The sequence below is a fragment of the Petaurus breviceps genome, unplaced genomic scaffold (assembly GCF_028583685.1).
Source record: "Petaurus breviceps papuanus isolate PSGF00001 unplaced genomic scaffold, PetGlider_PUasm1.0 138, whole genome shotgun sequence".
In the NCBI taxonomy this organism is placed as follows: domain Eukaryota; kingdom Metazoa; phylum Chordata; class Mammalia; order Diprotodontia; family Petauridae; genus Petaurus; species Petaurus breviceps.
Genome location: NW_027185694.1, coordinates 18,879,286 through 18,902,344, shown reverse-complemented (window position 1 = coordinate 18,902,344; position 23,059 = coordinate 18,879,286). Strand labels below are relative to the sequence as shown.

At 35.8% G+C, this 23,059-nt stretch overlaps 1 protein-coding gene across 1 annotated transcript in view; it reads right to left on the bottom strand.

The window, feature by feature from the left end:
* CREBBP (CREB binding protein) overlaps nucleotides 1-23,059 on the bottom strand; it is a 180,040-nt gene that overhangs the window by 145,193 nt on the left and 11,788 nt on the right. The window contains exon 2 of the mRNA XM_069106584.1: nucleotides 6,949-7,661. Coding sequence (XP_068962685.1) covers nucleotides 6,949-7,661 — 713 coding nt within the window. The remainder of the gene's footprint in view (nucleotides 1-6,948; nucleotides 7,662-23,059) is intronic.

The window sequence follows — 23,059 nt, the reverse complement described above, 5'->3', positions numbered from 1 at the left end:
CTGAACACACACAATGGAAAGACTGCAAAGGAAAGAAATACCACAGAGGTGTTTAAGGACTTAGATTTTAATCCTGACTTTGCCACTTGCCTATGTGTTATCCTGGGCAAATCATGACACCCCTCTTGGGCCTCAGTTTCCTTCTCTGTAAAATGAAGGGGCTATATCAGCTCATGAGTTTTAAACCTGGGATCTATAAATGTGGAAGGGAGGGAAAATTACATCTTTATTTTCACTATCCAAACTAAAATTTAGCATTTCTTCCAATTATTTAAAAATATTGTTCTGAGAAGGGAGATCTTTAGGCTTTACTAAACTGCCTAAGCTAATGACCTCCCCCAAAAAAGGTTAAGAATCCCTCTACTATGGGGTGGCTAGGTCGTGCAGTAAATAGAGCACCAGCCCTGGAGTCAGGAGGACACGAGTTCAAATCCGACCTCAGACACTTAACACAAAAACTAGCATGCTTGATCTTGGGCAAGTCACTTAACCCCAATTGCCCCCCTCCAAAAAGCAAAACAACAACAACAAAAAAGAAGCCCTGTACTAGATGATACTTAAGGTCTTTTATAGGTCTATATCTGTGATCATTTGAACCCCATCTCATCTATATAGCAGTGGTTTCCACATCAAGGCTGTTGTATGACGCAAAGGGTCATCAATAAGTTAATGGTAAGATGGCAACAACCAATTATGGGCTTGTTTCCAATACAACCATTATTGCTCAAATGGATCCCTACTTATCTCCTTCCATAGAGGATACTCCAGTATTTACTGACTGAGCAGTTAAAACTTAACCACAACTCAGGCTTCGCATTCAAAACTCCCTCCTTTCCTCCACCCCCAGCAGCACATTACCATCCTCCCTTCCCCACACCCCTCCTTGTAAGTGGTAAATGAGTAAGATCTGATACACTATCTTTTTTTTTGGGGGGGGGGGAAGGGAGGGGGGATGTTTTTTTTGGGGGGGGGGGAAGGAGTGGGGATGAAGGGTGAGGATAGAGTGGACAGAAAAGGAGAAGCAAGCAAATATGGATTTCAATCTGCATCAGATCTCATGAAGGTATCTTTCCACTAAAACTCACTCCTCTTCTGAACTTCCCTGTTTCTACAGAGGGTACACCACTATCCTTCCAGTCATCCACTTTCTTCACAACCTTGGTATTAATCTCAATTTATTATCCCATACATATATCCAATTGCTAAGTCTTGATTCTACCTCCACAATACTAATCATAAAGATCACCTCTCTATTCAATAATCTCTATCCTAGTTCAGTTCCTCATCACCTCTCTCTGACTCAAGACTCTTATGTTCCACACAGGTGCCACAGTGAATTTCCTCAAGCATAGGTTTTACCATGAAGTCACTACTTACACTCCAGTGACTGGCTCCCTAATGACTCTAGGATCAGAGATTAATTTATCTTTATCTTCCTTCTAAATTCCTATTTTTGTTTTATAAATACATATAATTATGAATATAGTAGTACATGTATATACATAAGTAAACAAATACATATTGAGGGTAGGTGCTCAAAAATTCTTCACTGGTAGGAGTGATCAAAAAAAAGTAAAAACTGCTGCCTTAGGGGCAGCTAGGTCGCACAGTGAATAGAGCACTGGCCCTGAAGTCTGGAAGACTTGAGTTCAAATCCAGCCTCAGACACTTAACACAAAAATTAGCCGTGTGACCTTAGGCAAGTCACTTAGCCCCAATTGCCCCCCCCCCAAAAAAAAAACTACTGCCTTAGAAAACTCACCATTTCAACCATTTTAAAGTTTTTGGCTTTTTCAAAAAGATTTTCAATACAGGACTGAATTGAAACACTGTCAATGAAAATTGTGGTACATGAATTTAAGGGAAGTAAGCAAAGTCAGAAAAACAATACAATATATACAAGGACTACAATAATGTAAATATAAAGAACCACTACAAAACAATAAAAATTATAAAGAATAAGTTTAGCCACAGAGAAGACATAAAAAGATACTTCCTCCAGCTCTTTTGTAGAGATTTGGATCCACGAGTCACTAGGTATACATAAGCTAGGGACCAATTAGTAAAAATAATGCATCCCAAATCCCATGAAGTGAGAACATTATTTAAAATCACACTGTATGTTTCCGTTGGTAGCCAAATATAATAAGCAATAATCATACTTTAAATCATTTAAACTTCGAATAGTGAGAATTTTAATGCATGTAGCCACTATACCACTAGATTCATTATTCTCACTAATCTGGGACTAGCTGTTCTGTCATGATTCTTTTAATGTTTATCAATCTTCTCAATTTGTTTAACCAAATCCCTTTTCCTCTTCTTCCTTCCTTTTTTTTTTTTTTCAAACGTCTTAAGAGAGAGCTGGGGAGAGACAGGGAATGTAGGGGGAAAACAGGCAATGTGAAAACAAAAATATTAGAAAGCAATGGGGGACCGAAGCACTACTTCTGAGTTTGGCTATCCAATAAGTTTTGATGCCATCTGGCTGTATTATTTTATAATCTTATCATTCTATCTCCATAAGAAGTATATCATATACTTCATCAAAAGATTTGCTAAAATCCAGGTAAACTATATCCACAGCATTTCCATTATCTATTAGAAATGAAATGTGTCTGTCATGACCAGTTTGTTGTTCATAAAGCTACGCAGGACCTTTGCAATCACTGCTTCTCTTTCTAGAAGTTTACCTAGCATCTCTTTAATGAACCCTTCCAGAATGTTCCTAGGAATAAAAGTAAAAATCAATGGCTTAAAAGCACAGAGACTATTTTCTTTCTTTTTTGGAAAATCAGAATATTTGCCCTTCTTTAATCTTTTGATATTTCTATTTTCCACCATCTTTCAGATATCACTGATAATGGCTCAGTGATCCCATCTGCCAAGTTCTTTCAAGACCTGTTCATCTGGGCAAGATGACTTGAATCCTAATAAATGCCTGTTGATTGATTATATCTCTAAATCTTTAATCCTACAATATAGGAAACTCTAAAACCAGAGGTTAAAGGCTGGTCAATCTTTAAACATATTTAGGTGCTTTCCCTAAAAGATTAGGAATAGCTTTAGCAATACCCAGAGGAGATGGGAGAAATCAACAGAAAAGAAAGCATTTTAAATTAAAAAATGAATTCTTCCAACATGGAAATAATAGTGCTAAAGAGGTACCATAATAAACTTCTTCAACTATATAAGAACAAAAATTGTTACTGTATAATTTTTTTTGCTTTTTAGAGGGGGGAGAGCAGGGCAACTGGGGTTAAGTGACTTGCCCAAGGTCACACGGCATCGTTCTATTCACTGGGCTACCTAGCCACCCCATTACTGTATTTTTTTAATGGTACCCAGACTAGATCACTATACAAATAGTTTCAATGTCATCTTCACTTTTTTTTAAATATACAAAGTGTCGCAAAAGTTGAAGTGAAGTTTTAAGCTTTAACTGTTTTAATGCTTATTATTTTACTAAATAATTTTGTTATTTAATAGACTCTTGGACACCCTATATAAGAATATTTCTATTACTCAGACACTAAGATTACTCACCTATAACCTTCATTCTCCAAAAGAATATATGAGACTGTATCAGATTATTACAACCACCTGTACGACCTGGATATTGATAGTTAAAGGGGTAAATTACATTAGCAACAAAACAGTAATAGCTACCATTTAAACTGTGTTTCTGTGTTCCAGGCACTATGCTAAGGACTTCACAATTATTATCTCATTTGATCATCACAACAACCCTGGAAGGTGAAGGCTATTTTTACTTCCATTTTAAAGATGAAAAAAACTGAGGTAAATAGAGGTTAAGTGCCTTGCCCAGGATCACATATCTATTAAGTGTCTAAGGCTGGATTTGAACTCAGGTCTTCCTGATTCCAGGACCCAGCACTCTATCCAGAATGTCACCCAGCTGCCCCCAAATAGGTTTTCCTTTATCTTCTCCAACCATGCCTAAAGTTTAAAAGCATCTAGAATATTAAGAGGGAGAACCAGCAAAGAGCAAATTTTAAAAACTTAACATTCATACGATATGCATGACACACAGGAAAAATCATGGAACAACAATGTAAATGAGAAGAAATAATAAAATTCAGTATCATGTAATTATATTGATCAAATTTGGCCCCCAAAAAGAAAATGTATCATCTACCCTTCTTTGCAAGGGTAGTAAGGGACTATGGCTGTGGGACACTGCACATACTACTGGTTGTTAGTTTTGCAGAACTGCTTAAGTCTCCTCCACCTTATTCTTTGTTATAATTTCAGGGTTTTTGAGAAAAAAAAAAAAAACAGGAAGGGGAAATGGGAACACATATATTTGGAAATCAAGGTAACATAAAAACAAAAAACAAAAATGGCAATAAAAATTGAAAGAATATTTGAAAGGATCTGTTTTAACTCTTAATTCATTACTTTTGGAAGGCCAGAACTTCTTCCTACAACCAAAGAACAATTTCCACACATTTTCCACAATAGAAAAAATTTAGTATCCTTACAGAGCACATTCTGTAAACCAAAAATGCTATTTTAACAACATTTAATGCAGCATCTAACAGACTTTTTTTAATTTTAATTTTTAATTTAATTCCATTCAGAATTCCCTAGCTTCCCAGAAGGATTAAAAAATTCCTTTCCCAGGAAGAATAACTCTCTCACCCAAGTGATCATAGCATATTAAAAAGGTTTCCCATCAGATTTAAACATCTCCTTTTGCAATTTAATTTCTGCCCCCACCATTGTACTAAAACTGCTCTGTCAGATTAAATACTTAAAAAAAAAATCTTCACACTTACATATACTACTGTAGAACATCCTTTCCTACTCAACACTCTTTCTTCTCTGGCCTCTGGCCTTCACAAAGGCCAGATTCTCCTGATTCTCCTTTTAACCACTTCTGCCTCTTTTGCAGACTCTTCCCCACTCCTTAAAGTAGGTGATCAATCTTTGTACCTCTCTTTCTACACTATAACCCTTAGCAATATCATTCAATCCCAAATCTAAGCAGATGACTCCCAAATGTGACCCAGTTCTAAAATTAACCTCCATCTTGGGCTCTGGATTCGCCACCTCCACCTGAGTATCCCACCAGTATTTAAAACTTAACATGTACAAAACCTACCCTACTATTTCCCCCCCAAAACTTGCTTCTCCTACCTTTACTATTTGTGAACAGCAAAACCATTAACCCAGTTTTCCAAGTTTCTAATTTTGGTTTTGTCTTCATCTCTCTCTTTCTGATCATCTTTCAAATCCAATTAATGGCCAATTTACACCGGAACCTACCAAGATCTACATATTTTTCTCTTCCCCTTACCACCACTGTAGTACAGATCTGAGATACTTAAGAACCTCCTAAGAGTCTTCCTACCTCTACTGTAATGCACCCATCATTATGTTGACAGACTGATCTTCCTTATGTACAAATCTCATTGTGTTAATCCTCTGCTCAAAAATCTTTGGTGGCTTCTTAAAGCACTATAAAATAGTCTCTTTAGCGAGAGACCCAAGGAAAGCTTCAAACTTCACATAAAACTTTCCACAGTATGATATTGCCCTCCACTTGCAGTTCCATCTCATGTTACTTCTCGCCATACAAACTATACTCTAACTTCTGTGCGATACGTTGGCACCTTCTCATCTTTACTGTGTTCCTCTATGTCTGGAAGGTCTTCCCTTCTCCTCTCTGGCTGAATTCCTACCTATCCTTTCAAGTCCAACTGAAATGTGACATTGGGCAGATCAAAAAGACCCTGGATTTCCTCATCTGTAAAATGAGAGAATTAAGACCAGATGATTTGTAAGGTCCCTTCTAGCTTGAAATTCTAGAAAGTACAACTTTCTCCATTCTTCATGAAGTCTTCTGGAATCCCCCCATGTTGATGACAGAATCTTTCACAGAAGTGTAAATGCAGCGTAGCATTGTAGAGAAAGAGAGCTGGCTTAAGATCCAGGAAGATCTTGGTTCAAGTCCTACCTCTAACATATACTTGGCTGTGATCCTGGACAAGTCATTTAACCTTTTGCATTGACAGAGGAAATTTCTGCATTACTCATCAATGAAATCACAGATCCAGATCCTATGCTTATTCTTATCCCTAATCTCTCAAGTTTCAAAACTTTCTAAATCACTTAGCTACTGGTCTATTTTTTTTTAAAGTTACCTTTGTCTGTACATTCTCTCTACCATAAAGTCCCAAGAGTGTAGGAACCATAGCCTTTAAGGTTCCTTCCAGATCTAAATCTATGATCCTGTCTATGTCTTACCTACATTCTGTGGTGTTCTACACAGAGCAGATTGTATAAACACATCTTTATTGAATGCTGAATTATCTGATTAAATTAACTAGAAAATTCCAAATATAATGCATATTCTGCATTTGAGGGCCCCCATTAGTCATTGTGACAGAACAACATTAATATAGTCATATTCAAAACCCACTATACCACTGCAAAACCCCTACTAGAATGCCATTTGGCCAACTGCTTATGCTGTAAGTCAAATGGTAAAAAATAATCTTAATTGCCACTTGAGCCCTAGCAATTTTAGTTTTCCTGAATCTTCTTAGTATACAGTCCTATTGATTACTGCATATTCATATACACTATTCCTATAAAATAGTCACCAAAAACAATTTCAGGGGAAATTATTTTTTCAAGAAACCAACTAATTAAAAGATTAGGCAGCGTTCCAAGCTGATGGGCTACTTGTGAATAAGCCATGCCATTAAGTAGAAAGAATTAAAAAATATATAAGGGGGGTGGCCAGGTGACTCAGCGAGTAGGAGTACCGGCTCCAGTGTCGGGATGACCTGGATCAAATCCGGGCTCAGATACTCAGCACCACACCCAGAAATAACTGGCCATGTAACCTTGAGCAAGTTACTTAATCCCGATTGCTTAAAAAAAAAAGAAAAAAAATATATAAGGACATCCACTTACCTTCGTCATGGCTCCTGCCTGTGCTGTGTTCAATCCTGCATGACTGGCCATTTGTGGAGAAACCTGGGTCAGTGTCTCTGCCAGCACACTGCCGGCATTCCCTGGCATGGCAGGAGCAGAATACTGCATCCCAGCTCCTCTTCCTCGTCCAGCTGCACCAAGAGATCCATTCATTACCTGCCCCTGGCCTTGCTGGGGCTGATTCATTAAACTATGGCCAGAGTTACTATTAAGAAGGCCTTGGTGTGTCTGGTTAAAATTAGCATTCATGCAGATCCCAGGTCCAGTCTGTGATGTAGCAGGGCTGCTAGTCACCAACCCTACTTGTTTTTGTGCTTGAGAGTTCAGTGCTTGTGAAGCAGGGGGTGTAGGTCCAGAGGTGTTAGTGGCCTGTTTTGGCAGGCTTGATGCTGAAGAGTCTCCCTGATTCAGAGGGCTCTTGCCCATGGCACCTAGATTAGCAATATTAGCACTGTTCGGCTGCCCTTGGGCCTGGCTACCAATTCCTTGCTGGACAGGGCTACTGGAGTTCACATTTCCTATTCCTGGGTTTAAACTAGAGCCACTGCCTCCTCTCAAAAGCTCTGAGAGTTGTTTGTGTTTGGAAGCTGCATCTGGAACAAGGTTCCCACTGTTTAAAAGGCTTAATTCTCCACCATTGGGGATCAGTTCATCAGGAAGATCATTTTCTAAGTCAAAGAGTGACCCAAAATCTAGAAATTAAAGAGAAATAGGTATGAAACACTAAGCAACAATAGATTTCATACAAACATATGTTTTTAACAGTATAGTCTTTTACTTTGAGTGTTGGACTAATGGAATATTTTTTAAAAACTTTTGCAGTGTTTTATACTTTCCAGGTACACACATCACCATTAAAAAAATAGACTTAAAGATATCTATTACATTGCTTAGTTGCATTTAAACATTTCCTATTTCGTGAATTTTTTTTAGACACTTCAAAGACAGTGCCCTCCCTCCAAGTAAAATTTACTTACTCAGTAAATTGACAATCCCCAAAACAAACATGAAATAGTACCAGAGTCATTTCATTTGTTTTATCAATAATCTTAGTTATAACAAGGAGATTTGTCCCGAGACCTCCCTGGTCTTATTCTTCCCCCCTTTCCCGGTCTCACAAGTGATCCTAGTCTGCTTTTCACAGGGATCAGAGAGATTGATTAAAAGGATTCACAGAGAACTTTCCTACTATCTTGGTATAATCTCAACTATTTGAGTTTTGTTACATGCATACATAAATACATACACACATCACACACACAACTCACCAAAACCAGGTTATTAAGCCTTGTCTTAAATCTTTTTAGATAGGTATGAAGATAGCTACCATATTTTAAAATAATTATATAAAAAAGGATTAGGCATTCCAAGTGTTTAGACCTGTATATTTGATTAGAATTATGGCAGCTTTAAATGTTACTATTAAAAATTCTGATATTTAAAATACTTTCTTACCCAAAATACTGCATAGCAATAAAACATTGAGAACCCAGTCAATGAAAAATAAAGGTTTTTTTTCAGCATCCTATTTCCCTAACTTACTACTATACTACTCCAAAGATTGCCCCCACCCCATCATTTCCTAAGGCCAAAATTTCTACTTAGTTTCTACTTAATACCTCCTCTTACCTGGACAGCACAGGTCAAAAACAGTAATGACAAAGAATCAAAAATTTCAGATACTTGAAATCTTTGTTTTGTTCTTCTTTAAGAATTTGGAGATAATCCCCAGTAGTTATTGATACCTAAACTTTTTCTTGCTAATTGAAAAAAGTCTGAAGAGTCCTTTCTTCCTAGAATCTGTGATTAACAGAAGCAAAGGTAAACATACATTCCCAAAGCATATTTCTCAAATGATGCCATAACTATTTTTACTTTTTAATTCATGTTTTACCCTAGAGATACTCTAATGCTATTATTCCAGGGTCTATTTGAACCTAAAAACCACAGCTAAATTTTTTTTTTTTACCTCTACTCTCTATAAGAAATAATGAGGTAAAGACACATGTAATGACATTTTTTTCCAAACATTAGTCCAATGCATTCAATGAGAAAATATGGCCTGAAATCATAGAAAGCAGAAAGTTTCCAAGATTCAGGACTGAAAACTGGCCCTTAAAATTTCAGGGTAATATTCAATTTGATATTGCTACACCCAAATGCCTAACATCTGGCTTTAACATTCAATACAAAGGTTCTAAATTTTTTTTATTCCTTGAAAACCTCATTAAAAACAAGATGAAATCTAGAGTCAACAGTGACCTTTTAAAAATCATCATGGAGCTTTTGTTATTTTTCTGGTAAAGCTTGGGTTTAACTATTCTGAAATTTCATACTACGACTTATCATTTGGCCCTCTAAGAAAGTGAGCCCTATCTCCACTTTGAACAGGAAATTTCTCCATCTTTTGATCTTGACAGTAGCAAAGTTGGAGAGTTCTGAAAAGATAGTTACAAGAAAAGTATAAAATGTCAGAAAGCAAGTGCTTCCCAACTTTATACATAAAAGTGGAAAAGTACTCAGGCTTCAAGGACTTGTAGAAAGGTAAAGAGAGGAAAATGAGAACCAGGATCAAGAATCACAGCTCAACCACTGGAATTCTTATCATACATAAGGAAAAAAGTCTTTCATGAACAGAAATTAAAATGGTACCTCATTTTTACCCTGGGAAACAATTCAACAGCATACAGATACAGGGAGACCTAGTATCAAAGAGAGCTTTACCCCCATAATACTAGAGATAAGATAAATTTTTAATGCTATGAATATATTAAAAATAAATTCTAACAAATCAATAAATTCATTATCTACAGCTAAGAAAACCCCAATTTTAATCACTCTGTAAAGACACTTTTCAAGTCATGAAGGTGAAGGATGTGGGTGTCAACCAATAAGAAGTTTTTTAAGTATTTACTATGTGACAGGCATTTAGCCACTCTCCAAGCAAGCACAGGTAGCATATTAAGCGGGCAATCAGTAACTTTTTGCAAATGTGCCTAACCCAAGTGAATGAGTTTGAAAGTACCCACAAACACTCTCATTTCACAGAAGAGATTATTCATTCTGTAAGAAGTGAATACTCTTTTAAGGTAGTCTAAAAGTTGAGATTTGAACTGTCTTTGGAATTAGATTTGGATGAAAAAAAGACTTTTCTTTATGTATGGACATTTGGCAGAACTGGTTCTTTTGGCAAAAGCATAAAAATAAACAAAAACTATGAAATTAATTAATTTATATTGATTAATCATAAATTAATTATATAATACACTGTATATCATATATGTGTAATGTATATTATATAATTTATAATATACAAATTAAAAATATTAATTATGAAATTAATTAACTAATATTGTGTAATGGCCAAAGGATATCCTAAGATAATACTGCCCATAATGAACAATTCTCAAAATTGTAAGAACAATTTCAGTAGCAAAGTAGTAATACTGACTTGACTTGCTTGGAATCATAGGAAATATTGCCTGTGACTACCAGAAAACTTATAAAACCATTAGTTTTATCAAGTTGCTTCTCTCATCAGAGGTTTGAACTCAATCAGAGGTTGAATCTCAAAGAGGTTAATTTCTACTTTTTTCCTCAACACAGAAACTGAAAGGAAGATGTTGCTATAGAAATACAAAGGTAGGAAGTACAGTGATTTGTATAATAATCAAAAGCACCCAAGGAACCAATGTAAAAACTTTATAGGGGGACAAAAGAATAGATAATTGAAAGATGGAAGGGAGTCAAAACCTTAATGTTTTCCCTTCATAATTAATAACTTAACCTCTACTCACCTTGAATCATATTCTTCATATATATTGGGCTTTCCCTCCCCCCTCCTTTACTGTTTTAGATAATTTTCCTTTTTTTATATCAATGTTACCTCCCAACAACTCCCCTTAGGCATAGAATTCTGCCCCTGCAACACATAAATACAATCAAGTTTCTCTGCCAAGAAGCAAGAGGTTAGTAAGTTTCGCCATCAGTCCTCCAAAGAAAAAATGTCACTGCATTACTCAGAGTTCTGAAATCTTTCAATTCTGTTTTCCTTTGCATTATTTACACCAGCCTTCTTCACTAAAGACTGATAAACTACAACTTTATTTGGTGGTAGGTCCTAGAGATATAAAGAGAAAAAAATAGTGCTTATCCTCAAGCAGCTTATTATATTCTAATTCTAAGTCAAATTCTGGGCAATTTAAAAACAGATTAAAAAGTATTCATTAAACACCTACTATGTGCATGCACTGTATGTACTAGAATGTAAAGTAAAGCAAAAATAGTCCTTACTCTCAAGGAGCTCAGGGTCTGATGGGGAAGACAACATGAAAACAGCTATGTATAAACAAGCAGTATACAGGATAAACTGAAGTTAATCTCAGAGGGAAGACACTAAGAATAAAGAGGACTGGAAAACATTTCTTGCATAAGGTGGGACTTTAATTAAGACTAACTAGAAGTCAGGAGACAAGGGAAATGAGGAGGGAGTTTCAGGCATTCAAGATAGCTACTGAAAATACCTAGGAGTTTTGATGAAGTGGAGTAAGGTGTAAGAAGACTGGAAAGGAAGAAAGTGGCCAGGTTATGAAGAGGTTTAAAAGGAGAACCAAGGATTTCATATTTGATCCTGGAGCTACGAAAGTTTATCAAATAGGGTGATAACATAGTTACCACCCTGCACTTAGGAAGATCAATTTGACTGCTCAGTAAAGGATGAAGTAGAGAAAGAATTGAGACAGGAAGTCTAATCATAAAGCAATTACAGAAGTCCAGGCATGAAGATAAGAGGAGCCTGTACCAGAGTAATGGCAGTGTCAGAGGACAGAAGGAGGTCTATGCCAGAGATGTTATGGAAGTACCTGACTCGATGGGAGAAGTGATGAATTGAAATGAGTGAAACCTAACCTGGGTGACTGCTGGGGTAATGGTCAATGAAAAAAAAAATAATGAAACAACTTCCTTCTTCTCTGCATAGCAGCAAGGGACTCTAGGGTAGAATGCTGCGTACATTGTTATACCTGTTACTGTTATACAAAACTTTAACAAGTGACTTTCTTAGCTGCTTTTCTAGAGTGTTCAATTTGTAAGGATGGGAGCTATTCCCAGAAATGATTATTTAAAGAAAAAAAAAGCATTAATAAAACTTTTTTGTTAATAAAAAAGGGGAAAGTGGAGAAGTGGGAGTAGTGAATGGATGTAGGGAGAGATATTTTATGATAATCAAGACCTGGAGAGTACAGGAGGCCTGGATTTGAATCTACACTCTGACACACACATTAACTGTGTGGCCTTGGGCAAGTAACTACTTTCCCCGGTTCCTCAGGTTCTTCATCTACAAAATGGGGATGATTATATTGACATTCTTACACTATTGTAACTCACAGTACTGTTGTGCAAAAAGTGCTTTCAAATTGTAGAGGGAAACCCAAGTTAATGGGTTAGAAATCTAGAAAGACCCGTCGAGAAAGGTACCATTTGTGACAAGGCTGTGATCATAGGCAAATAATTTATCATCTCAGTACCCCAGGCAACAACCTGAGACCACAAATTGTAGAATGGTAGAAATCTGCATTGACAGAGGAAGTTTCTCCAACAGATGGAGATTCATAGATATAGATCAAAAACATTATAGACATATGAACTTTTAATAAAATATAGGAAAATCTGAAATAATTTTGCCAAACCAAGGTCATTTCAGAGTATCATATATTATCATCAACCACATATCACAGAACTTTGCTATGACAATCATTTATATCATCAGCAAAATGGGGAAAATATATACTCATAGTATCTAACCTACAAGGTCTCTGTCAGGTTCAAATGAAAACTATGCAAAGAGCTGTGGAAACTGTAAAGCACTATATAAATGTCATTAGTTATTACTACTACTATTATTTTTACTATTAAAATAATTGCCCTCTCCAAATATGCTGTTTGATACTATCAATTATTAGGTGTGATGTGCTTACATTTTAACCACAGAATGACATCTGAATTTTGGGATTCTCTAACCTTTTTTCCTCCACTAGCGTGATTCTTTATTGAAGTGTTTTCAATATTTTTTTCCTTGCCATTTCCTATTTTCCTTTTTCTTTGGTTCACAATTCTGACCAAAGCAGCAAAATGTTACTTCTACTACAACACAGATTACCGTGTTTCCCCGATAATAAGACACTGTCATATTAATTTTTTTGGACAGAAAAACACCAGAGGGCTTATTTTCAGGGGAGGGCTTATTTTAATGAACATTGACAGCAATTTTAATAAACAGGTAAATGTGAACAAAAAAATGTACCTTTATTCAATAAACAAATCACTGGGGAAGAACAGGATGACGCACTCACTGCTGCAGCTCTGATTGGATGCAGCTTGGAGCGCGGCGTGCGTTTCACGGGGGGGGGGCGGGAGGGACACCGTGGGGTCAAAGGGGACCGTAATGTAGCGCAGGGGATCACCTTCTCTACAGTAGCAATCTCAATAGGGCTTATTTTAGAGGAATCTTACACAGTAAGGGGAGGGCTTATTTTCGGGATAGGTCTTATTATCAGGGAAACACGGTACTAAGTGTTTCTCTTAAGTACTTTTTTTTTCTGATTCATTGGTAAAATGTAGCAGAAAAACATAAAGTACACAGTATATACTTCAGTTAGGCAAAACTTCCTTTTCAACTGTGTGCCTAATTGGTAAGAAATGCCTCTGTTAAGTCCAAAAATCATTCCTTGCAACAGTTAACATTAAAGTGGTTATATCAATAAAAGTTGACATTGTCAATGGGTTATTTCTAAATGAACTTGATAGACCCTATGCATTGTAACCAAATCACTCCCTTATTTAAAAAGCTCCAAAGGCTCCCTTTCACCTCTAGGAACAAATATAAACTCTGATTTGCATTTAAAATTCTTCAAAACCCACCTCCCCTTTGCAGAAGTTGCGGTTCATAGTGTGGTCAGGTTTTTAAAAACTGATTTTCCTTACTTTTTCTTCTTCTATTGTAAAAAAACATTCTTTCTTTTAAGGGATGGTTCTCTGGAAGAGGGGGAGGAGAAGGGATATAAGGCAAATGTAGATAATATTAAAAACAACAATATCAACAAAAATCTATTTTAAAAAATAAAGTCCTTGAGGTGGCTAGGTGGTGCAGTGAATAGAGCACCGGCCCTGGAGTCAGAAGGACCCAAGTTCAAATCCGACCTCAAGACAATTGACACACTAACTGTGTGAATTTGGGCAAGTCACTTAACCCCAACTGCCCTCCAAAAAGCAAAAAAAAAAAAGACCTTTTACAATCTGGCTTCAATCTACCTTCCAATCTTATTGCACATTATTTCCCCTCCATAGACACTGAAGCCCAGTCAAACTGGTCTTGCTGCTGCTCTTAATAGGTGGCACTCTATTACTTATCTGTGTCTTTTTTCATGGCCTATCTCCCATGTCTGGAATGAACTCCATCAATCTCCACCTCTCAGAATAGAGATACTGAGGAGTTTCCTTGTAGGTTAAAGCTCAAGCAACATCTTCTGTATGTCCCAGCTAATTTGTGCCTTCCCCTGAAAATCATGTGGAAATTACTCTATTTTGCATATACCTATATATGTAATATGTCAGTCAGTCAACAAGCATTTATTAAGTGTCTACTATGTGCCAGGCATAGAGAATAAAAAGGCAAAAAACTCCCTACTCTCAAGGAGTTCTTGGTCTAATCAGGGAGACAACATGCAAATAACTGTGTACAAACAAGTTAATACAGAATAAATGGGAGACAATCTCAGAGGGAAAGATTAAGGAAGACTAGGAAAGACTTCCTGCAGGAGATATCAACTGAGACTTGCATTCTAGATTTGTGAGGACAAACAGTGTAAATCCTAAATCTGGAAATGGAATTCAACGAATAGGAAAGAGCTGGGCAGTGTCACTGGACTTTACATAGTACATGGAGAAAAAGAAGAAGGCTAGAAAAGTAGGAAGGAGTTATATAGCACTTTAAAAGCCAAATCAAGGATTTTGTATTTGATCCTAGAGGTAAAAGGGAGCAACTGAAATTTATTTACATAGGGTGGCAACATGTATGGTCAGACCTACATTTTACAAGGGTCAATATAGCATGTTTTCTTCTTTGGCTATAAGTTCCTTTAAAACATAGACAATTTCCATTTTTATTGAGCCTGGCACGAAACAGGTGATTAACAAATGCTTACTGATTGACTAAACAAAAAGTATGAGTAAAAACCTCACTAAACAAAATTCTCATAATTTTATTTTTAACAATTAGAAACTCCACTAATGTCCTACCCCTCCAATGACTAGAGGCAACCCTAGTTTGAAGGCTATGGTAACAGGTCACAATTTCTAGAATGTTTGTTGTCTAAAGACCAGTCTAGCTATGATGGAAAGCCACTGGATAATAAATTTTTCTACCAAAGCAACTTTTAGAAACCATCTATGCTGAGAGGGGCCATAATCTTGTGCTCATAAAGGAAATAACCATAATAAGGAATTACAAATCCTTTAAGTACAGAAGGCCAAAATGTATCTTTTCTCTAGGTATTACACTAATTGATGTAACAAAAGAAGTGTTAAAAATATATTTGAACAATGACTATAACCTAAATGAAAAGATCATTAAAAGAAGCCAAATTGGGTAACTAAAAAGTCAATCCAAGAAAAAAACTTAAAGATACCTGTCTCTTGGGGAGGGAAAAAAACTAGAACGCCAGAAATGCTGCATATAGCTGTCAAATGAAATCACTGCATGGTTGCTTTTACTTTTTCTTTGTTATAAGGGAAGGAGAATTAGAGATAGAGAGGTGTCTTAATGGCATAAAAACAAAAAGCATCCATAAAATGTATTTTAAAAAACAAACTTAAGAAAAAACATTTCAAGAATTCTCAAGTACTTTAAAAAAGAAGAGACAAAAACCCCATAGTCTGCAGGGCTTTGTGTCCTGAGGCAGCAAAAGCAGAAGACACTCTGAAAAAGTCCTAGGGTAGTGAGAAAGGTGTAAGGGGAAAGGTTGAATAGGTAGACCATGACAACCAGTCTAAGCCAGGGGCATCTAGTTCTCCCAGGCCTTGAAATCTAAGGGGGGGAGGGAAGGAGTGTAATCCTTAAAAGTGAAAATGAGTGACAGAATACAAGGGGTACAAGGAGAGATTAAAGACATGTGGATACCCCCCCCCCAACACACACACACAAAGAAAAAAGCACAGCCAAGGTTAGAGACTGGCCCTAGCACAAAGCCCTAAGTCAGGCACTAAAACTAGAGAAATAAGTAAATCAAATAAAACACCAACAAATATAAAAAAATACTGCCAATCTAACTCCATTACAAACGGAAGCAGAAACTCAAGGGAAAAATGGGTTTTCCACAAGAACTGTATCTACCTTAGATGAAATAAGAAATTAAATCCCTTGAAGAAAGAATTAGAAGAAAAACAAGCAGCTTACAAGAGAAAACGGTAAACCTTACCCAAGAAATGGACTATCTGGAAAATTAAAATAAACTGAACAGAAATCAATGACTCTGACACAGACGAAATATTAGAACAAAATTTTAAAAAATTGAAAACGATACATGATTTCAGAAACAACTGATTTGGAAAATTAGTTGAGAGATTTTTAAGAAATCACCAGACTCTCCCAAAACCATTATTTAAAAAAAATCCCAGATACTTTTTCAAGAAATCATAAATGTAAACTTCAGGAATCTAGTAGAACCAGGGTGCAAAGTGAAGGCAGAAAAAACTCCACCAATGATTTCCTGAAAGGTACCCCGAAAGGAAAAGTCCTAGGAATGACATGGTGAAATTACAGAGCTCCTGTATGAAAGAAAAAGTACTGTAAGCATCTAGAAGCACTCTCAAAGAACTAAAATCAGGATCACACCAGACTTGTCAACTTCTTCTAAAATAATCATAATCAAAATAACAAAAAGAACATTTATATGGTATCATAAGGTTTGTGAATTGTTCTACCACTAACTCATTTGTGATCACCACAGAAACACTAAGAGGTAAGTACTATTATCCCCCATTTTACAACTAAGGAAACTGAAGTAGCAAAAAGGTTAAGTGATTTGCTCACAGCCAGATACTATCTGGGGTGGAATTTGAACTCAGGTCTTCCTGTATGTCCATCTCTTTACTGTATCATCTAGTTTCCTCAAAGACAAAAGAAAACAAGACAAAACAACAGCAACAACAGAGGAGACTTTAAAACACAATATTCCAAAAGGCAAAAGATAGATTTACAATACAAAATAACTTGTTCTGCAAAGCAAGGGTGCAAAAAAATGGATCTTTAACAGAACAGAGGACTCAGGCATTTCTGAGGAAAAAACCAGAGCTGAGTAGGAACACTGAAAAACAAATGCCACAGTACAGAGAAACCTAGAAAGCTAAATTTACTTAAGCAATTGGAAGGGGCTATATGATGATGAAGTAATACCATTCTAATAGGGGTGGAGAAGAGGCAAGGTAAAAAGAAAAAATAAATGTTCCTTCAGAATCTTAAAGTCTTCAAAGGGTACTAAGGCAGTTATTAAGAAAAACATTTCAGAGCTGGATTGGCTCTAAGATTTTTTTTAAAAAGGAATGAAAAGGGGCAGCTAGGTGGCACAGTGAATATAGCATCAGTCCTGGAGTCAGGAGGACCCGAGTTCAAATCAGGCCTCAGACACTTAACACAAAAACTAGCCGTGTGACCTTGGACAAGTCACTTAACCTCAATTGCCCCCCCCCCCAAAAAAAAGCAGAAAAGAGAAAGAAGGTACTAAGGAACTTTCTATTTATCATAATTGGGGTAAGAAGAATATGCAAACATGGAGAAGTGAAGGAAATGAGCACTGGATGAACTTTATTCTGAAATGGACAAAGGAAAGTTGAACATAGACACATTATTTGGCATAGAAATAGATCAAAACTCAACAGAGAAAGATAGGAGAGGTAAGTAGGAGGGTTGACGAGGAAGACAATACATAATCACAAGCAAAATGAAATTTCTGATCCTGAAGCTGGTATTAAAAGAGGAAAGAAGGGGAAGGCAGGGCAGCTAGGTGGCACAGTGAATAGAGCACAGGTCCTGGGAGTCAGGAGAACCTGAGTTCAAATCCAGCCTCAGGCACTTGACACTTATTAGCTCAGTGACTTTGGCAAGTCACTTAACCCCAACTGCCCTGCCTTCCCCCCTCCAAAAAGCAAAAAAACAAAACAAAAAAAAATGGAGGGGGGAGAGAAAATGTCTGCAGTTGCTTCTTAAACAAATGAACAATGGCTAAACAAATTGTGATATATGAACTTTGTAGAATATTATTTTGCCTGAAATGATGAAAGAAATGATTTCAGAGACTCTTGGCAGGCAAAGTGAAATGAGCAGAAGTAGAACAATTCATATAAGGACAAAAATATTGCAGCAAAAAACAACTATGAAAACTCTGATCAAAGTACTGACTGACCATTTCTCCAGATTACTCATGTTACCTACCTCCGACAAAGAGGAGCAAAGATATTCATTTTGGGATGCAGTCACTGTGGGGACTCATTTTCCTTAACTATACTTATTTGTTAACAAGGGTTTTCTCTTTTCCCCCTCATTTTTAAATGGGTGAAGTAAAACAAGGTCTGAGCAGGAGGGAAAAGGCCATTGTAACATTTATCACAGAAGGATTTTGAAGAGAAAACACAGGCAAGTACAATTTTTAAAGTAACATAGAATTTAGAATTAATTATATATTTTTGGTTGGGTTTTTTTTTTTTGCTCTTTGGAGGGCAATCAGGGTTAAGTAACTTGCCCAAGGTCACATGGCTAGTAAGTGTTAAGTGTCTGAGGCTATATTTAAACTTAGGTCCTCCTGACTCCAGGTCTGGTGCTCTATTTACTGCGCCACCTAGCCGCCCCTTATATACTATTTTTTTTAAAAGCATAAAGTATGAAATAGGAATTCTTCTGCCATGTGTATAGAGATGCTCCTTTTTGGTATCTAATTTTTTTAATTTTAGTATTTTATTTAATATTCTAGGTGAAAAAAAATGTAAGAGTACTGGACTTTGTGTCAAAGAGCCTAGGTGCGATTCCTGGCTCTGACACTAGATTTACTCCTGTAGGCAATCAATCAACATTTATTAATCTACTACTTTATGCCTGGCATTGTGTAGAGACTAGGGATACAAGAGGAAGGAATGAAACATCCTTCTCTAAAGACTCTACTAAGAGAAAATTACTTCACCTCTGTACAGTGTAGTAACTAGTTGAGAGCATGTGTTCCTGGTCCTTCAGTCAAAATAAAACTGAAATCAAATCTCACCTCTGACACCTACAATCTGTGGGAAAGTCATATAAAACTCAGTTAAGTCTCAAGTTAAATCCCTCAGTTTCCTCATCTGTAAAATAAAAGCAGCTATCCTGAAGCAATGCTATAGGGCTCAAATGAAAAAATGTATATAAAGTGCCTTGAGTTCAACATGTCAGCTTATGATGACTATTATTCTTCCCTGCCCTGTCAAAGGGAAATAATCATGTTATACTTATTCACAGGGTTATCTTAAGAAAGCCACTTTAAAACAACTTAACCTCTCAAGGGCTCAAGTAACTCTATAAGATCATAAATGATCTGTTTCCAGGAGTCAATGTGGAGACCTAGGCTCTATTCTCAACTCTACCGCTAATAACTATTCAGGTCTTGTCTCAGGCCTAGGCACCTCTCTCAGACTCTTTGCTTATTCGTTAAAGGGTTGTACTAGAGATGATCTCTAAATATTACCTACTTCTAATACCTGATGACTTTATGACACTTTACTAATAATTCTTCATTCATTTTAACCATACCAAAGAACATGTTGATTTGAATTGATCACTATTAGAAAAATAAAACTGGGGGCGGCTAGGTGGTACAGTGAGTAAAGCAGCAGCCCCACAAAAAAAAAAAAAAAACTATACGTGTAACCCTGAGCAAGTTACTTAACCCCAACTACCCTCCAAAAGGAAAAAAAAAATTCTATAATTAATACTTTTTCACCAATTTTGATTGGCATAATTCCAATTACTACAAATTAATGAGGTTTTCCTCCATCTACAAGACATGTAATCATTATTCTGGGGTTGATTCAACTTTATACTTATGCTTGTCAGAGATAATAAAACTTTTAACTAACACTTTTATTCAATCTTTTGTCTTAAGCCATACAATTCATTCACTTAGCCTAAGTAAAGGGAAGGACTTCCTACAATTCACTAAGCAATAATTGTTACACTGACATCATTATTTGTTAATCAACAATTTTGGGACCTATGATATTAATGGGAACAAGGGAGATAGATGTAAATGAAGAAAAAAGGACAGGGATGTATTTTAAAACACAGAAAAGAAATACAGAAACAAATTTAAATTAGCATAATATATAAATGCTACAGAAAGGTACAATCATCAGAGAAGGGATAATGAAGGAAGCTCATGAAAGGGGACAAACATTTTTGAGAGACAAAGAAAATGAGGAATGACATATGCAAAACTACAGAAATGGTAACAAGCAAATTAAGCATGAATCAGAGCAAATAGTGTTGTTTGAAGTAGGTGATTACATGAAATTAAGTTTTTATTAATGGTGGAGGGCTTAGAAGCTCATATAAAGGATTTTCAATTCAAACATTTATGTGAATTTGGTATGTAATAAAAGGCTATTAAAAAGTTTTCTAGGGGTGGCTAGGTGGTGCAGTGAATAGTGTAACAGCCCTGCAGACAGGAGGACCTGAGTTCAAATCTGACCTCAAACACTTAACATAAAAACTAGCCTTGGGCAAGTCACTTAACCCCAATTGTCCTGACTTCCCCCTTTAAAAAAATAAAAATAAAAAAGTTTTCTAGATGAGAAATTTATATAAATTATCTTCATATGACCATGTAAATAATTATTCGGTAATTATTAGTTAGCATTATTCAAGTCTTTTGATGCCAATATCCATCAACTAATAATAGCTACCACTATATGTAGTGCTGTAAGATTTGCAAAGCACTTTATAAACATCTCATTTTATCCTTTCAACAGCCTTGGAAGGTAGGTGCTAAGGCTATTTCCATTTTACAAAGGAAGAAACTGAGGAAGAGATTAAATTACTTGCCCAGAGTCACACCACTATTAAGTGTCTGGGGCAGAATTTGCATTCCAGTCTTCCTGACTCCAGATCCCAGTGCTCTGTCCACTGTATCAACTAGATACCTATATCTGTCTTTTAACAAGGAAAAAAAAATATGCTGGGTTTTAAGAAATGTTAATATATGAAGATCCAAATTTAACCATCTATATTATGACAGAAGTCACACAGAAGGACTTTTAAACAGGAATTTTAAGTTCACTGATGAATCATTAAGTAATTGAGACTTTGGAGAAAGGGTTAATTAAGGAAAGAGAAAGAAACTAGTGTTAGAAATTGTGGCAAAGAGAAGAACTACTTGAATACAAAAATCAATTCACATCACTGCTACATAAATTGAAATTTGTTTATACACACATATAATTCATTCAATAGAAACAAATTAGGTCTTATATTAATTACATAATATACTTTACATAAAGGAATCTGGCTTGCCTTTCATTTAACTATTTATCTGACATGATACCTTCTTACTTTCTCCTTAAGTGATTCAAATAGTTACTCTCAAGAAAGCTTAAAGTCCTGCTAGGATGTGTACAGAAATAAAAGAATATCCTCATAATATCTGTATTCTTAATAGACTTGAAAGGGTAACTTTTTCTGGTCATTTGTAGCTGAACAACAAGTAGAAATGAATTTGAATGTAGACTGCACTCTTAAAAATGCACTCTTAAAAACATTAGAAATATATCAAAACAAAAGCTATCACAGTTCAATTTCTCCACCCTCATTGGATTCTTATACTGAATTGAGGAATTCTGTACTAACTTTCTATATTCACTTTTACAGTCTCATTTTTTCTATGAGCTATAAAGCTGAAGTATTAATATAGCATTCAAGTATTTAGAAAAGTTCCCTCGAGTTTCAGGGACTATAAGTTGCTACTTTTAATCAAGTGATAAAATACTGATGAAATTCCATTTGAAGAGATGATACTCCTCTAACCAATATATAAATATTTGAAAAAAAAAATGAACATTCAAATTTGCAAACCACTACATAAAATGGTTTGTATTTATATGATACTAGAAGACTACCCAAAAGGCTCCTTTAAACAGAAGCTTCCAATGATACCCATTCAGAATGCTCTCTCCCAAAAAAATTATACCCAGCTCCGTATTTGTGAAAAATCCTAATTATTTCAGACTTTTTTTGTTGGTTGCTCATCATCAGTTTGATTAAATGTTACTAAAAAGCTCAAACCAAATGTATTTGGTATTCTGCTATTTTTATTAAACATGCAACAGAGTCACATAACCTTTCTAATTAAAGTTAAACTGTTTTTAACTAGGGTTTCACAAAGCTTAAAAGACAAACATATGGGTATGATCATCTGACTGAAAGAAACAAAAACCCAAATTTACAAAACATAAATTAAAGGCAGGATTTATGTAAATACAACTACAAAATACTCTTTATAGAAATAGATTTAAACAACTAAAGAAATATTCATTGTTTGTGATTGGTGATACTACTTAAGTTTAAATGTGTATAGCCATCTAACTAAACTAAAATACTATTCTATTGAACTAGACAACAAAATGCATTTAGAAGAACAAAAGATAAAAACTTTAAAGAGAAATAATGAACGGCAAGAATAAGTCATATCATTACCAGAGCTCAAACTGTATCATAAAGAAGTAATCATCAAAAACCATTTGATATTGGTTAAAAAAGAAAAGTTGATCAGTGGAACAGACTACCGTGTTTCCCCGATAATAAGACACTGTCTTATTAAATTTTTGGACAGAAAAAACACCAGAGGGCTTATTTTCAGGGGAGGGCTTATTTTAATGAACATTGACAGCAATTTTAATAAACAGGTAAATGTGAACAAAAAAATGTACCTTTATTCAATAATGAATTCAATAAAGAACAGGATGATGCACTCACTGCTGAAGCTCTGACTGGATGCAGCTCGGAGCACGGCGTGCGTTTCAC